Source organism: Epinephelus fuscoguttatus, linkage group LG13 (assembly GCF_011397635.1).
Source record: "Epinephelus fuscoguttatus linkage group LG13, E.fuscoguttatus.final_Chr_v1".
Lineage (NCBI taxonomy): Eukaryota > Metazoa > Chordata > Actinopteri > Perciformes > Serranidae > Epinephelus > Epinephelus fuscoguttatus.
The window spans coordinates 43,071,851-43,089,864 of NC_064764.1; the positions used below are offsets into that span (position 1 = coordinate 43,071,851).

The 18,014-nt window shown below is 48.9% G+C and overlaps 1 protein-coding gene across 1 annotated transcript in view; it reads left to right on the forward strand.

Annotated features, from left to right (window-relative positions):
* The window catches only part of cacnb4a (calcium channel, voltage-dependent, beta 4a subunit), a 57,486-nt gene that overhangs the window by 25,894 nt on the left and 13,578 nt on the right, over positions 1 to 18,014 (forward strand). Inside the window, exons 3-5 of the mRNA XM_049594611.1 lie at positions 15,614 to 15,733; positions 16,473 to 16,595; positions 17,824 to 17,951. Of these exons, the coding sequence (XP_049450568.1) occupies positions 15,614 to 15,733; positions 16,473 to 16,595; positions 17,824 to 17,951 (371 nt within the window). The remainder of the gene's footprint in view (positions 1 to 15,613; positions 15,734 to 16,472; positions 16,596 to 17,823; positions 17,952 to 18,014) is intronic.

Consider the following 18,014-nt stretch of genomic DNA (forward strand, 5'->3'; position numbering starts at 1 on the left):
GCGGGCCCCTCCTATCCCACGGGCCCCTCCTGTCCCACGGGCCCCTCCTCTCCCACGGGCCCCTCCTGTCCGCGGGCCCCTCCTGTCCCACAAGCCCCTCCTGTCCCGCAGACCCCTCCTGTCCCATGGGCCCCTCCTCTCCCACGGGCCCCTCCTGTCCCACGGGCCCCTACTCTCCCACAGGCCCCTCCTGTCCCGCGGGCCCCTCCTGTCCCACGGGCCCCTCCTGTCCCACGGGCCCCTCCTGTCCCGCGGGCCCCTCCTGTCCCACGGGCCCCTCCTCTCCCACGGGCCCCTCCTGTCCCACGGGCCCCTCATGTCCCGCAGGCCCCTCCTGTCCCGCGGGCCCCTACTCTCCCACGGGCCCCTCCTGTCCCACGGGCCCCTCCTCTCCCATGGGCCCCAGTGCACTGTACTGCCTGCTCTGTCTGTATTTACGTCCCCTGCACAAAGTCTGGAGGCAAAAGCATAATTTGCAGTGTGAGTGTCCACACACACACACACACACACACACACACACACACACACACACACAGTAGTGTTAACCACCAAATGTCCCTCAGATGTGTGAGCTAGTTTTTGAGATCAGTGAATTAATTATTGCTAAAATTTGTAAGACAGAATTTGTTGAAACAGTGTCTGCCTCTGAAATCTGAGCTTCTGCTGCTTCTCTTTATCGTGAATTAAATATCTTTGTGTTTTGGTTGTTGGTCAGATGAGAGTGAAGACGTCTCCTCTGGACACCAGTGATGGACATTTGATCGTCTGTCTCCAGAGAGCTGATAGATTGTGTTGAACAGTTGCAGCAGGTGTTGATCTGTGGCGAGTGGCGGTGTTTGTCCCAGGTCCTGCAGTTATAGATTTCATTTGTAATGAGGCAGTAAATAACAGTTATTTGTATCAAGGAAAGAGTCCCACGGCTCTGAGTGGCTCATTAGCAGAGGCGCCTGGAAGCTCTGGACGAGGACATTAATCGTGTCCGTCCAGCGTGGCGCTTTGATTTACTGACGTACTGAGGGACAAATCCTTCGTCGCACCTTGTGTCATTTATTCTCACTCAATTATTGAAATGTAACTGTCGTGTGTTTTTAACAGTGCCTTCACATTCAGGCCGTTAAAGAGACGACAGACTTTATTTGTCACAAACTGACTGTATGTAAACGTGTCACTGACTCGTTACTGTGACCAGTTGACGGGACGCGAGTGCAAACTGAGACATGAACATCCTGTGTCTCCGTCACTGTGGCACGCTGATGGTTACAGAGGATGCAGTCATGCAGAGCATGTGTTGTGCTGAGGTACGGAGGATGGTAATTGGACGAGAAGGAGGAGGAAGAGGAGGAGGAAGAGGAGGAGGAAGAGGAGGAGGAAGGCGCTATCGCAGGAGAAAAAATGATGAAGAGAGCAGAACTGAGACTCATACATCATGTCTTAGTCCTGATGTCAGCCAAACCTTTGTAAGCATGTTTCCTGCTCCCATGAGCTTTACCACAGTGTGTGTGCATGTGTGTGTGTGTGTGTGTGTGTGTGTGTGTGTGTGTGCAGCTGCTTCAAGATGTTTTTAAATGATCCTCCTTTTTACTTGAGCTGATGACACAGAGCTCTGCTGTGGTACATTTTTATACTTCCTGCAAATATAATCAGATTAATCATATTTCTATGTATGTTTAGTTAGTTGTACCTGTGTGTGTCTTCTGTTACTAAGACCTTATTATTTTATTTTTAAAGGCACAAGTAGTCTCGTGTGTCCTGGGCTGAAAATGATCAGAGAAAAGTCAAATCAAACATTGATCGAAGAATTTACTGCAAGATAATAAATCATAAGCTCAAATCAGGTGAACAAATAATGTGTTTACTTCATGTCTTCATTCATTTTTATAAAATAGTAAAAATTGTAAATCATCATTTTTCACAAGCACAAAGTCACATCTTCATTATTTGCTGTATTCGTTTTTTTCAACGATCAGTTTATTGACATTTCACAGAAAAAAACATCATATAGAAAACAATATGTGTGAATGTTCACGAAAGTCCTGGAGTTTATTTAAAACATCTGCACACACAGTGACAGGCTGTGTTAATGTTACTGAAAAATGAGAGCACACACACACACACGCACACACACACACACACACACACACACGTGTAAACAAAAATAAATAAATAGGAGCACAAACAGAAACAATAGATACATTAAAAAATACATGAAAAGGAAAAAGAGAAAGCTTAATTTAATGTAGATTACACTGGAGGTGCAATATGACAGACACCTTCATTGTGTTCTGTTTCTTACGTTGACTTTGTTCACATCAGGTTTAAAAGAGTTTTATTGCAGAGGTTGTGATTATGATTCCTCCAAGATGAATCCCTGTCCCTTCATATATTCTTTTAATTCCTGTCATCATCACCATCTTCATCGTCCAAGATCAGTTTTTAAATATATATCTATTATTGTATGTTTACAATGTGATGTCAGCTTTTAGTCTGAATGAATGAAATGTTGAGACATGAACGAGGCTGTGTGTGTCGTACACGGCATGTCTAACCCCCCCCCCCCCCGTGAGCTCTGTGCATGGATGCTGTTAATGGCTCGTGTTGAACAGAGTGTGTAGCAGCGTACATGAGGACGACAGACTGTGCCGTCATCTGTTTGGTAAACATTTGTGCTGAGGCCAAGTTTTTCACCCTGTCGGGCCCCGCTGCACCGCTCCAAACGGCCACCAGCTGCCGTCAGGCAAAAAGGAAATCAGATTGAACTGAAGAGCTGGAGACGTTCAGGTGTAACAACACAAAGCCTCTTGTTAAAGACCAGAAGAGATTTCTGGACTCTTTGTCAGACGGAAACGTTTTTAAATACAAAATAGACTCTGAGCTGAAGATGAGGCTGATTTTCTGAAATAAGGGCTCTCTACACGACCTGTTGTTGTAAAGGCTGACAAAAAAAGCAGCGTTAAACTCCACACTTTCTGCCTGTCTGTGTGTCTGTCTGTGTGTGTCTGTCTGAAGCTAGGGGCTACGTGAATGTGAGTTGACGGTTGAGATTCAAACAGGAGTGTGATCAGAGATGGAACGTCTCCACGATCTTCACGCTTCAACAGCAGAGTTGTGACATGATGCGTCCACAGTGGCCACTTGGACACAGACAGAGACAAACACAGAGACGGAGACGGAGACAGAGACAGAGACAGAGAGAGACACAGAGATGGAGACAGACACTTTTGTTTTTGCTCCCATTTTTCATGAGCTGAACTCAAAGATCTAAAACATTTTCTATACACACAAAAGACCATTTCCCTCAAATATTGTTCACAAATCTGTCTAAATCTGTGTTAGTGAGCACTTCTCCTTTGCAGAGATAATCCATCCCACCTCACAGGTGTGGCATATCAAGATGCTGATTAGACAGCATGATTATTGCACAGGTGTGCCTTAGGCTGGCCACAATAAAAGGCCACTCTGAAATGTGCAGTTTTGCTTTAATGGGGGGGTCTGGGGGGGTCAGAAAGCCAGTCAGTATCTGGTGTGACCACCATTTGCCTCACGCAGTGCAACACATCTCCTTCGCATAGAGTTGATCAGGTTGTTGATTGTGGCCTGTGGAATGTTGGTCCACTCCTCTTCAATGGCTGTGCCAAGTTGCTGGATATTGGCAGGAAGTGGAACACGCTGTCGTATACGCCGATCCAGAGCATCCCAAACATGCTCAATGGGTGACATGTCCGGTGAGTATGCTGGCCATGCAAGAACTGGGATGTTTTCAGCTTCCAGGAGTTGTGTACAGATCCTTGCAACATGGGGCCGTGCATTATCATGCTGCAACATGAGGTGATGGTCGTGGATGAATGGCACAACAATGGGCCTCAGGATCTCGTCACGGTATCTCTGTGCATTCAAAATGCCATCAATAAAATGCACCTGTGTTTGTTGTCCATAATATACGCCTGCCCATACCATAACCCCACCGCCACCATGGGCCACTCGATCCACAACACTGACATCAGCAAACCGCCCCCCCACACGACGCCACACATGCTGTCTGCCATCTGCCCTGAACAGTGAAAACCAGGATTCATCCGTGAAGAGAACACCTCTCCAACGTGCCAGACGCCATCGAATGTGAGCATTTGCCCACTCAAGTCAGTTACGACGACGAACTGCAGTCAGGTCGAGACCCCGATGAGGACGACGAGCATGCAGACGAGCTTTCCTGAGACGGTTTCTGACAGTTTGTGCAGAAATTCTTTGGTTATGCAAACCGATTGTTGCAGCAGCTGTCCAGGTGGCTGGTCTCAGACGATCTTGGAGGTGAACATGCTGGATGTGGAGGTCCTGGGCTGGTGTGGTTACACGTGGTCTGTGGTTGTGAGGCCGGTTGAATGTACTGCCAAATTGTCTGAAACGCCTTTGGAGATGGCTTATGGTAGAGAAATGAACATTCAATTCACAGGCAACAGCTCTGGTGGACATTCCTGCAGTCAGCATGCCAATTGCACGCTCCCTCAAAACTTGCGACATCTGTGGCATTGTGCTGTGTGATAAAACTGCACATTTCAGAGTGGCCTTTTATTGTGGCCAGCCTAAGGCACATCTGTGCAATAATCATGCTGTCTAATCAGCATCTTGATATGCCACACCTGTGAGGTGGGATGGATTATCTCGGCAAAGGAGAAGTGCTCACTAACACAGATTTAGACAGATTTGTGAACAATATTTAAGGGAAATGGTCTTTTGTGTGTATAGAAAATGTTTTAGATCTTTGAGTTCAGCTCATGAAAAATGGGAGCAAAAACAAAAGTGTTGCGTTTATATTTTTGTTCAGTGTATATGTGGAGACAAAGTCTGACAGAGAAGAGTGGTGTTAAAACGTCGTTATAAAGGAGATTATCAGCTGGTTGTGTGAGAGTGTGTACACAGCAGTGTGTCTGTGGAGCACACAGTTACATGAGCTCCAGTGTTCAGGAGGTCAGACACAGATGAGCTGCTGCATCATCTGCTGCACTGTCAACATGTCATTGTCATGATGCGTCAGGTGAGACTTTGTCAAACTGCTTTGTATGAACAGATCACCGAGAGGAGTTCATGTCATCAGTGCATCGTGACAGGAGAAAAGATTACAGAGAAATGAAGGAGACGGGTCACACAACAGTTTGACTCAAAGTGACAAAATGTTTTATCAGCAGAAGTTTTGTTTTATCACTGATTCATTAAGAAATAAAAACATATTGACCCCAGTCATCTACGTCAACATTCTTCCCAGTGAGCAGATCGGCTGTGTGGTGACGAGTGTGGTCGAACAAGTCATCAAAAATAATTAATTAAAACTGAAAATTTGTTTTGAGTCACTGGTCAGACTTTTTCACATTTTTGTGATGTGACTTAAAAGAAAGAAACATACATACATGTACGTTGTTTAATACTGTTAACGTGAGCATGTAAATTATTCATTTTTTACTGAAAGACAAACTTGTGTGCAGTTGTGTGATTAAACAGTTTGTGTGTCCTGCGCTGTCGAACAGAAAAATGATGTTTTCATATTGAAGCCTGTGTGTGATGCAGTGATTTACTCAGCGCAGGAAGTCTGTCCTCAGTGTGTGTGTGTGTGTGTGTGTGTGTGTGTGTGTGTGTGTCACCCAGTGAGGGCTGAGTCTCTTTGATTGTAGCACATGAAAGTGAATCAGTCATTAAAATTCATGAACTCATTTATGCGTGATGTCATGGTGCGTGTCATGGCCATTGCACTTGACTGTGTGCAGCATTACATCATGAAACATGTTTCCATATCACAGCAGGTTACGTAACACAGGGACAGATTGTTTCATGCAGTGTTCAGGCCAATGAACGAAGCTTTGATGTGGACGAGAACAAAAAGGTGGAACTGAGCTGCTTTGAGGGAACGATCACACGTGTGTGAAAATAACACTGGTGGATATTTACCTTCAGCTCAGCTCCATACAGTGCATTAAAGAACAGTCACCTTTGTGACATCTTCACACTGTGTTTACATCAGCTGTGGTGAACTTTGACCAATAACAAAGACATCTGTGGATCGTTGTCGTGTCAAACCAGCTGATGTTTTGATATGACACGATATAGAAATACAAACTGCTTCACATGACAGATGCTGCCTGGCTCGCAGTGAGTCCACATGGAGCTTCAGAAAATGGAAAATGTACCAATTTTGTTGTATTTATTAGCGAGCTAGCTTCTTGCATGTGTCACAACCAGCCCAGTCCACATTCAGCGTAAACATTTCCTCTGCAGGTGACAGTCACGTGCCTGCCTTCACTCATGTGTCACTGCAGCACTGTTTTCTACGGTGGCTGACAAGGACAAACATGCTTTAGTGACTCAGAACATTTCCTTTCAGGAAAACACGTCTCAGCTTCAGAAATGAGGCCAGTTCAAATGGAAATGCTGCAAATTAAAAAAAAACCTGCTGTAGAAAGTAAAAACAGATCCATTAACCACAGACATGCATTATGCCAACAACACTGGTTATTTTAAGCCACATTTCATCTTTTCTCAACCATGTGGTTTATGTGCCTAAATCTAGACGCACGGTAACTACAGCACTGTGAAGTTTCAATGTACCTGCTGCATGATAAGGTACAGATATACAGAAATGTATAATGCCAACATTTATTCAGTTGATTGGGTCACAGCAGCATGATTTTTGTTTTGTTTGTATGTGCAGCAGGTTTCTGCATTTGTGTTGGTTTTGGATTTTACTTTGCATTTTTGAATTGGCATAATTTCTTTTTTTAAGTCCCTTAATTGTGTTTTTAAGGACAGATAGTGATAATGATGAGTCAGATAATGTGAAGCTGCAGCACGTTCTCCTCATGGAAACGTTTCGGTTGATGTAGCATGTTCGCCCATCAGCCACCGTCCTCCTCTCTCTGTACAACAAGACACAGAGACATGTTTGGACTGAATGACATAAAAACAAAGACACTTACAGATGAGTGTGGACAGGTCACACACACACACACACACACACACACACACACACACACACACACACACACACCAGAGATATTGATGTCAGTGGTTGTAACTGTAGCAGCAGCCATCGTCACGCTACTCTTTCAGCTTCTCCTCTCCTTTAACGCTGCTGACAGGAGGAAGATCAGGCTGCTGCAGGAGCCCGTACACACAGCACCTCCTGTACACACAGCACCTCCTGTACACACAGCACCTCCTGTACACACTGCGCCTCCTGTACACACAGCACCTCCTGTACACACAGCGCCTCCTGTACACACAGCACCTCCTGTACACACAGCGCCTCCTGTACACACAGCACCTCCTGTACACACAGCGCCTCCTGTACACACTGCGCCTCCTGTACACACAGCACCTCCTGTACACACAGCGCCTCCTGTACACACAGCGCCTCCTGTACACACTGCGCCTCCTGTACACACAGCGCCTCCTGTACACACAGCGCCTCCTGTACACACAGCGCCTCCTGTACACACTGCGCCTCCAGTACAGGCAGCACCTCCTGTACACACAGCGCCTCCTGTACACACTGCGCCTCCTGTACACACTGCGCCTCCAGTACACACAGCGCCTCCTGTACACACAGCGCCTCCAGTACAGGCAGCACCTCCTGTACACACAGCACCTCCTGTACACACAGCGCCTCCTGTACACACTGCGCCTCCAGTACAGGCAGCACCTCCTGTACACACAGCGCCTCCTGTACACACTGCGCCTCCTGTACAGGCAGCGCCTCCTGTACACACAGCGCCTCCTGTACACACTGCGCCTCCAGTACAGGCAGCGCCTCCTGTACACACTGCGCCTCCTGTACACACAGCGCCTCCTGTACACACTGCGCCTCCAGTACAGGCAGCGCCTCCTGTACACACAGCGCCTCCTGTACACACAGCGCCTCCTGTACACACTGCGCCTCCAGTACAGGCAGCGCCTCCTGTACACACTGCGCCTCCTGTACAGGCAGCGCCTCCTGTACACACTGCGCCTCCTGTACAGGCAGCGCCTCCTGTACACACAGCGCCTCCTGTACACACAGCGCCTCCAGTACAGGCAGCGCCTCCTGTACACACAGCGCCTCCTGTACACACAGCACCTCCTGTACACACAGCGCCTCCTGTACACACTGCGCCTCCTGTACAGGCAGCGCCTCCTGTACACACAGCGCCTCCTGTACACACAGCGCCTCCAGTACAGGCAGCGCCTCCTGTACACACAGCGCCTCCTGTACACACAGCGCCTCCAGTACAGGCAGCGTCTCCTGTACACACAGCGTCTCCTGTACACACAGCGCCTCCTGTACACACAGCGCCTCCTGTACACGCAGCGCCTCCAGTACAGGCAGCGCCTCCTGTACACACAGCGTTTCCTGTACACACAGCACCTCCTGTACACACAGCGCCTCCTGTACAGGCAGCGCCTCCTGTACACACAGCGCCTCCTGTACAGGCAGCGCCTCCTGTACACACAGCGCCTCCAGTACAGGCAGCGCCTCCTGTACACACAACGCCTCCTGTACACACAACGCCTCCTGTACAGGCAGCGCCTCCAGTACAGGCAGCGCCTCCTGTACACACAGCACCTCCTGTACACACAGCGCCTCCTGTACACACAGCGCCTCCTGTACACACAGCGCCTCCTGTACACACAGCGCCTCCTGTACACACAGCGCCTCCTGTACACACTGCGCCTCCAGTACAGGCAGCGCCTCCTGTACACACAGCGCCTCCTGTACACACTGCGCCTCCTGTACACACTGCGCTCCAGTACACTCCGCGCCTCCTGTACACACAGCGCCTCCAGTACAGGCAGCACCTCCTGTACACACAGCACCTCCTGTACACACAGCGCCTCCTGTACACACTGCGCCTCCAGTACAGGCAGCACCTCCTGTACACACAGCGCCTCCTGTACACACTGCGCCTCCTGTACAGGCAGCGCCTCCTGTACACACAGCGCCTCCTGTACACACAGCACCTCCAGTACAGGCAGCGCCTCCTGTACACACTGCGCCTCCTGTACACACAGCGCCTCCTGTACACACTGCGCCACCAGTACAGGCAGCGCCTCCTGTACACACTGCGCCTCCTGTACAGGCAGCGCCTCCTGTACACACAGCGCCTCCTGTACAGTCAGCGCCTACTGTACACTCACCGACTCCTGTACACACAGCGCCTCCTGTACACACTGCGCCTCCTGTACAGGCAGCGCCTCCTGTACACACAGCGCCTCCTGTACACACAGCGCCTCCAGTACAGGCAGCGTCTCCTGTACACACAGCGTCTCCTGTACACACAGCGCCTCCTGTACACACAGCGTCTCCTGTACACACAGCGCCTCCTGTACAGGCAGCGTCTCCTGTACACACAGCACCTCCTGTACAGGCAGCGTCTCCTGTACACACAGCGCCTCCTGTACACACAGCGCCTCCTGTACACACAGCGTCTCCTGTACACACAGCGCCTCCTGTACACACAGCGCCTCCTGTACACACAGCGCCTCCAGTACAGGCAGCGCCTCCTGTACACACAGCGCCTCCTGTACACACAGCACCTCCTGTACACACAGCGCCTCCTGTACAGGCAGCGCCTCCTGTACACACAGTGTCTCCTGTACAGGCAGCGCCTCCTGTACAGGCAGCACCTCCTGTACACACAGCGCCTCCTGTACAGGCAGCACCTCCTGTACACACAGCGCCTCCTGTACAGGCAGCGCCTCCAGTGCACACAGCGCCTCCTGTACACACAGCACCTCCTGTACACACAGCGTCTCCTGTACACACAGCGCCTCCTGTACAGGCAGCGCCTCCTGTACACACAGTGTCTCCTGTACAGGCAGCGCCTCCTGTACAGGCAGCACCTCCTGTACACACAGCGCCTCCAGTACAGGCAGCGCCTCCTGTACACACAGCGCCTCCTGTACACACAGCGCCTCCTGTACAGGCAGCGCCTCCTGTACACACAGCGCCTCCTGTACACACAGCGCCTCCTGTACACACAGCGCCTCCTGTACACACAGCGCCTCCTGTACACACAGCGCCTCCTGTACACACAGCGCCTCCTGTACAGGCAGCGCCTCCTGTACACACAGCGCCTCCTGTACACACAGCGCCTCCTGTACACACAGCGCCTCCTGTACACACAGCGCCTCCTGTACACACAGCGCCTCCTGTACACACAGCGCCTCCTGTACACACAGCGCCTCCTGTACACACAGCGCCTCCTGTACACACAGCGCCTCCTGTACACACAGCGCCTCCTGTACAGGCAGCGCCTCCTGTACACACAGCGTCTCCTGTACACACAGCGCCTCCTGTACACACAGCGTCTCCTGTACACACAGCGCCTCCTGTACACACAGCGCCTCCTGTACACACAGCGCCTCCAGTACAGGCAGCGCCTCCTGTACACACAGCGTTTCCTGTACACACAGCACCTCCTGTACACACAGCGCCTCCTGTACAGGCAGCGCCTCCTGTACACACAGTGTCTCCTGTACAGGCAGCGCCTCCTGTACAGGCAGCACCTCCTGTACACACAGCGCCTCCTGTACAGGCAGCACCTCCTGTACACACAGCGCCTCCTGTACACGCAGCGCCTCCAGTGCACACAGCGCCTCCTGTACACACAGCACCTCCTGTACACACAGCGTCTCCTGTACACACAGCGCCTCCTGTACAGGCAGCGCCTCCTGTACACACAGTGTCTCCTGTACAGGCAGCGCCTCCTGTACAGGCAGCACCTCCTGTACACACAGCGCCTCCAGTACAGGCAGCGCCTCCTGTACACACAGCGCCTCCTGTACACACAGCGTCTCCTGTACAGGCAGCGCCTCCTGTACACACAGCGTCTCCTGTACACACAGCGCCTCCTGTACACACAGCGCCTCCTGTACAGGCAGCGCCTCCTGTACACACAGCGCCTCCTGTACACACAGCGCCTCCTGTACAGGCAGCGCCTCCTGTACACACAGCGCCTCCTGTACACACAGCGCCTCCAGTACAGGCAGCGCCTCCTGTACACACTGCGCCTCCTGTACAGGCAGCGCCTCCTGTACAGGCAGCGTCTCCTGTACACACAGCGCCTCCTGTACACACAGCGCCTCCTGCACACACAGCGTCTCCTGTACACACAGCGCCTCCTGTACACACAGCGTCTCCTGTACACACAGCGCCTCCTGTACACACAGCGCCTCCTGTACACACAGCGCCTCCTGTACACACAGCGTCTCCTGTACACACAGCGCCTCCTGTACACACAGCGCCTCCTGTACACACAGCGCCTCCAGTACAGGCAGCGCCTCCTGTACAGGCAGCGCCTCCTGTACACACAGCGCCTCCTGTACAGGCAGCGCCTCCTGTACACACAGCGCCTCCTGTACAGGCAGCGCCTCCTGTACACACAGCGCCTCCTGTACAGGCAGCGCCTCCTGTACCTGTAGCAGAGAGCAGTGAGGAGCAGTAATTAGCTGGTGGACCCCTCTGAACTTGTTGTTGGTGCCTGCAGGGCAGCCGTCCAGTGTTTATGCTAATGAGCTGATTACTCAGCTGGAGTGAAGCATGGAGCACAGAGCTGGTGTTACATGGCTGCAACATCTCACTCCATCACACAGACACAGAACAACAGCTAACTGGACCAGAACAAGAGGCTGAAAGAGAATTATATAAGAGCACAGCAGGGATGATGAGGCTGATGATGTTTTTAGTCCCTGTTAATTCACATGTTGGCCTTCATCATGGCTCAGAACGCCACAGAGACATTTGGTCTCACTGTGAGCCAGAGCAGCTACAGATTAATGTCATCCACATATCTTTTCATCAGACCCAAACAGAAACTGCTGCAGCAGTGATCCTGGATGAGTTCTGCAGAGTTCTGCAGAGTGGTTTGTTTGCACTTCACGAGCAGTGATTGACGATGACGGGCAGCTGTGTTAAAGCCTTGTTTTTTATTCAGCAGTGGATTCCAGCACATGACTTCAGAGGCACCAGGAGGAGAAGGAACATGATTTATTTTACCTTTTACAAATGAAATGCCTCATGTACAACTATGTGGACATGTTGATCCTGACAACCACAGATTTGATTGTGTTTATTGATGCTATAGATCAGCTTCCAATAGTCCAGTTATTACCATCATGGATCAAAGATCTGTGTTTTAGTTATAGAAATACATTGATCCTAATAATGATATTGTCTCTGTACACAGTGTCTGTTAGCAGAACTCGATGGGCTCTGTGTATTAAACTCTCCACAGACTTCAGCCTCACATTAAGATGAATACATTTCTTCTGACAACATATTCTACCATTATACCCTGACACATATTGATTTGGAATATTTGTTGAATCATACTTTGGCACCGTCCTGCAGACCCAGCAGCAGCAACTGAGGTGAATGTGTGGGCCTGATGTTACCTGCTCCGGCTCCTGAGCATGAAATGAGAAGCTTTACACACCTGAGCTGAGCTCTGTGAGTGGATCCCTGACTAATGGACCTGTGTTATAAACCCATCAATCACAGAGCTGTTGGTTAAATCCACACTTACACACTTACTGCCATTTGTAAACAGTGCTGACTTCAGTTTGCTCCTGTTGTCTCCACGCAGCGGTGATGCATGTGCACACGAGGCCATGTTGGCTCTGAGGAGTTCACCTTTGGCTGACTGCTGCTGTTTGTGCTCTCCTGTGGGAGATCGGCTGCAGGTCCAGATCGTTACAGCTGCTCTGTGTGTATTTCTGTATATACAGTGAAACGGCTGCACATATTTGTGACACATTTATTTTCTGTTATTCATGAGAATAATGTAGAGTCAGAGAAATGTTGGCGCAGCTCTGTTTCCTCTGAGCTCACAGACATGGTCATGTTTTCATCAGTGATCCTTCTGATTTAATTCAGTCTCTACAGTCGTTTAATGCTGCTGAAATTTTAAAAGATGATACTTGAAGAGATTATGATATTCAGCACCATGTTGGATACCACAGGAAAAATGGAGATAACACCTAGAGACAGCGAGTGAACATGTGCGAGGAGTGAACAGCAGGGTGAGAAAGAAAACTTCTCAACAGCTTCATTAGTGAATGAGGTCCATTGTGTTTTGTGCAGGTACACGTGGTCAGTGACAGTTTAAAACGGTTTATATAAACAACTGTGAATCACTGCCACCATGAGAGGTCCTTGAGTTTACAATCATAAATGTACACACAGAATATAAGGCTGACTGGTCCAGTAGTTTGTGACATTAGCAGCAGACAGACAGAGACACACGTAACCAAACACATGATGGTCTCCAGGGTCTCACCTGGTGGAGATCAATAGAAAGGTAAAGACAGATGGTAGAATACAAGGATCATTTTACGTACAGTGTCCTCAGATTGAGACGTGCACCTGCTGCGTGCTGAGGCTGTGATGTCATCATCACTGCTGCTGTCTCCGCCCCTCGCTGCAGGCTGGCTGCATGTGATGCTGGAGCTTGACAAACATGTTGGTGCTGTAATAAGTGTGTGTACTGAGGTGTAACTCCCTCTGCAGCTCCTGTTGATGTTGGCACATTTTCCTCAGCCGGTCGTCTGTGTAGCTCTCTGTCTCTGCCCTGGATAAGTGGGTGGGCGTTTAACTGCTCCTCTAATGCAGCAGCCGCTGACTCGGAGCTAATAGGGCCGAGGGGTGAGGCAGTGGGTGAGGACGGAGATGACTCCTCTGATAGTAATGGTATGAGACTCATTTCCAGCCTGAGGCAGAATGGGGGGGGGGGGGTCAGACACACACTGAGTCCCACAGAAAAACAAACAGCACACAAACTGTCCAACCAGATCTCAGCTGAACGTCCACAGCACATTATGAAGTGACTTGTTAAATGGCACGCTCTGCCTTCACCACTAAATCAGCAGCTAAATCCCGTACAGTCCCACAGACTGTAGAGTCATTTCAAAATGTGCCACAGGTGCTCAGCTGGGTTGAGATCTGGTTGGACAGTTTGTGTACTGTATGTCCTCCAAATATCAGTCCAGTGTGTGATCGATGTGGGGGGTCACAGGCCTCACCAGCCCAGATGTTCTGGCACCATGTATTGGTGAAATATTCTGCAGTCATTATCAGACGTCCTGGGTCGACCTGTGGATCCTGATCCACTGACTGAGCTCTTTGGTCCAAAGGATGTGATGAACCACCTGCATGTGGAAAAGATTAGATTCTCACTGAGAGGACGTGAAAACAAATTTTTAGCTGATCTGGCAACCCGTCATAGACCACTGTAAGAAACATGCACTGACTCCTCCCCCCGACCTGTCCAGCTTAAATGACAAGAAACAATCTGACATCATTTCTCTCGTTTTAATTATGCTTTTCTTCCCTCAATCTTTTTGAAATAAAATTATACATTTTATCTGTAAAAACTATATTTTGTAAACATGTCTGCTGTACTTTTGTCTTTTCTATACATATATGATAAGATGGTTTTTGATTTGTTGTTTCCTTTACATTTGTATCTGAAATTCTGTTTTCACCTTTACACTGTTGTCAGAGTGTGTTTAACTTTGAAAAGCCCAATAAAAAAAGAAGAATACATCACCACACACCTGTAGTGAGTCACAGGTGATGAGTGGGAGGGATAACATCCGCATGACAAAACTCAGAGTCAGAAATACTTTATTGATCCCTGAGAGTACGCTGTGATTGGTTACAGCCGCTCTGATGTAAAGAACAGAGAATTATAAGAAGAAAGAATAAGAGTATAAAATACAAGTAAATATGAAGCAATAAAACAGAAACAATGTGCATTATGCTTCAGTGTTTAACACTGTGCTGAGGCTGCGAGTGTGAAATGTATCTACAATATAAACATCAATAGAATAAAGTAAACATAAGAAATGTGTGCAGCTATGTGACACCTGCGTAGCGTACCTTTAACATACAGACGTGAGAGTCGTAACGGTCCTCTCATCAACTCATGGAGAGACAGAGAAGAAGAGTTTCCACAAAATGTCAGACTGCTCCTTAAAACAAGACAAAACAAGTCAAACAGAGGAGGAGGAGGAGGAGGAGGAGACCAGACAGGAGGAGGATGATGACATCATCACTGACTGTACATCAGAGCGTAAACTGAAACAGTATAAATCTGCACATTCATATCCAGTCAAATCACCATGGAGACAAAACAAAGGAGGTGGGGTCTCCTGAGTGGTGTGACGCTAATTTTATCTGCACAAATACACACACCATCTTTGTGTTCCTGTGTCTTCATCATCATCATCATCATCATCATCATCAGCCGCTTCATCATCTTTAATCTGTCAGCCTTTGATCCTGCACGGACACACACACACACACACACACACACACACACACACACACACACACACACACACACACACACACCTGGCTCTCTGTAACCTCCCACTCGTTGGTCGGTTCTTCTTCTGTCCTGAATCTATCTGCACTGTTTTACATTCAGATGTTTATGAACAGAAGTGTTGAGTTGTTGTTGTTTTCTCCTCAGACGTCAGATTGAATCTGCGTCACACACAGGAAGTTGTCACCCTGTGGTTGTTTCTCCAGCCCTGCTCCTCTTCATCCCTCCTGGTTACATGTTATTTACGTCTTGTGTGTGCTCTGCAGGGCTCAGCTGATTCCTACACAAGCCGACCGTCTGACTCGGATGTTTCCCTGGAGGAGGAGAAGGAGGGCGGCCGGCAGGAGAGGGAGCAGCAGGCCACCGTCCAGCTCGAGAGGGCAAAGGTCAGATTTTATTTCATGTGTTATTTATGAAATTTATCCTTTTATACAACAGGAAATAAACAAAAACAGAGTTTAACAAAGTGACAGGAGTTCACATGTCAGTCTGTACGATCACTGACATGGAGGGAAACTGGAACACACCAACAGACAGATAAACAATATGATGTGCTGAAAATATTTTATTATTTAACAAAGTGTGGAGGCAGAAGTGAACAAATAAAGAGGGAAATGATCAATTGTCTTTTAGGTTATTTAATACAGCGTGTTACAGCTAACGAACATACAGCAGCTCTTTTTTCCAGGTGATTAAAGATAATTATGAATATTAAATTCAATTCCTGCCAATAAATCCTCCAAACTGAGACTCCATCAGTTCACTGTGGTCCAGAAAGCGTCAGAGGTGTTTGTCTGAGTGAGACCTGAGACACCTTCATCAGGAGCTGTTAAACAGCATCTCTTCATCATCAGCCCCCCCGGACACACACACACACACACACACACACACACACACACACACACACACACACACACACACACACACACACACACACTGCTGAGGGTGAGGCTGATGAGCACGTTGGTGCTGTAGTCACTGACTGTAACTAACTCTCTTAGAAACAGTTTCCACACAAACACTTCATCAGCATCATGAGATGCATTTTTATCTTCTGTGATGCAACATTTAAATATCCGTGTGATACTGTGATGATGACTCTCCTTCCTCTCTGCTGTGTGACAGACTAAAGCCGTGGCCTTCGCTGTGAGGACCAACGTCAGTTACTGCGGCGCCCTGGATGAGGACGTTCCTGTGGCCAGCACCGCCGTCTCCTTTGATGCCAAGGACTTCCTCCACATCAAAGAGGTACGCTGAGGAGGTGGTGATGACCCTGTGCTGAACCGTTCACTGCTATGACACAAGAAAATACTGTTTACCCTCCCTTGAATCTGTGTTAAATAGATAAAATGTCAGAACCTTGTTTATGTGTCACGTCTAATTCAGGATTGTTGCTGGGTGTCAGCTTCCTGCTCAGACTTCCTGAAGTATGGTTAAAAACAAAATGACTACAGTCCTGCTGTTCCCCACAAAGGACATGTGTTAAAGGGATAGTGCAGCCAAAAATGTAAATTCAGCCATTATCTACTCACCCATATGCCGAGGGAGGCTCAGGTGAAGTTTTAGAGTCCTCACATCACTTGCAGAGATCCAAGGGGAGAGGAGGTAGCAACACAACTCCACCTAATGGAGGCTGACGGCGCCCCAGATTCAAACGTCCAAAAACACATCATTGAAACCACAAAATATCTCCATACTGCTCGTCCGTAGTGATCCAAGTGTCCTGAAGCCCCGACATAAAAAGTTGTTTGGAAAAACCTCATTTGAACTCTGTTTTTAGCCTCATTGTAGCCTGTAGCTCTGACTGCCTCTCTGGACACCGCGCTCACATGTGTGTGCTTGCGTGAGACCGTGAGACATGGGCACCGCCTTCATGTGTGTTCACGTGCTTTCGCTGGTCTTGCGCAAGCACACACATGTGAGTGCGGTGCACAGAGAGGGTGTGGGGGTTTGGGTGCACTATCCCTTTAACATGTATATTCTGAAAGGCTTAAAATGAACACTTGGAATCGTAATACAATAAACTCCATGTGAAGAACAGAAACAATATATTTACAGATTTGATCTCTTTCTGCCATAAAACATGCTGCAGCTCCCTCCTTTAGAAAAGACAGATGATATGTTGTGTTGGTCACACACCACCTGTGTTACCTGTGTGACGTCTCAGGACGTCCCTTTCACAGCATGTCAGCAGTCAGATAGACCACATGCATGTTGCTTAAGATAAAGGCCTCAGTGTCGTGACCCTGCAGAGGACAGATATGAACTGATGTATCTGTGGTAGATGTGGTGGATTCTCAACATGACACAGTGGGAACTTCTCTCACACTGTGATTGATTCATAAGTCATTTCTATGTTGGGTTTTAGATATCACACATTTACTGTACGAAATAAAAAGTAATCACAGGCTTCTTCACTGATACACACCTGCCAGTCTCCCGCTCAGTAACATGACACCTTCTGTCTCACCTGCAGAAGTACAACAACGACTGGTGGATCGGCCGCCTGGTGAAAGAAGGCTGTGACATCGGCTTCATCCCCAGCCCTCTGAAACTGGAGAACATCCGCCTGCAGCAGGAGCAGAAGAGAGGACGCTTCCATGGGTGAGTGCAGGAGGTGCAGGAGTCAGGAGGTGCAGGAGTCAGGAGGTAGGGGGTGAGGAGGTG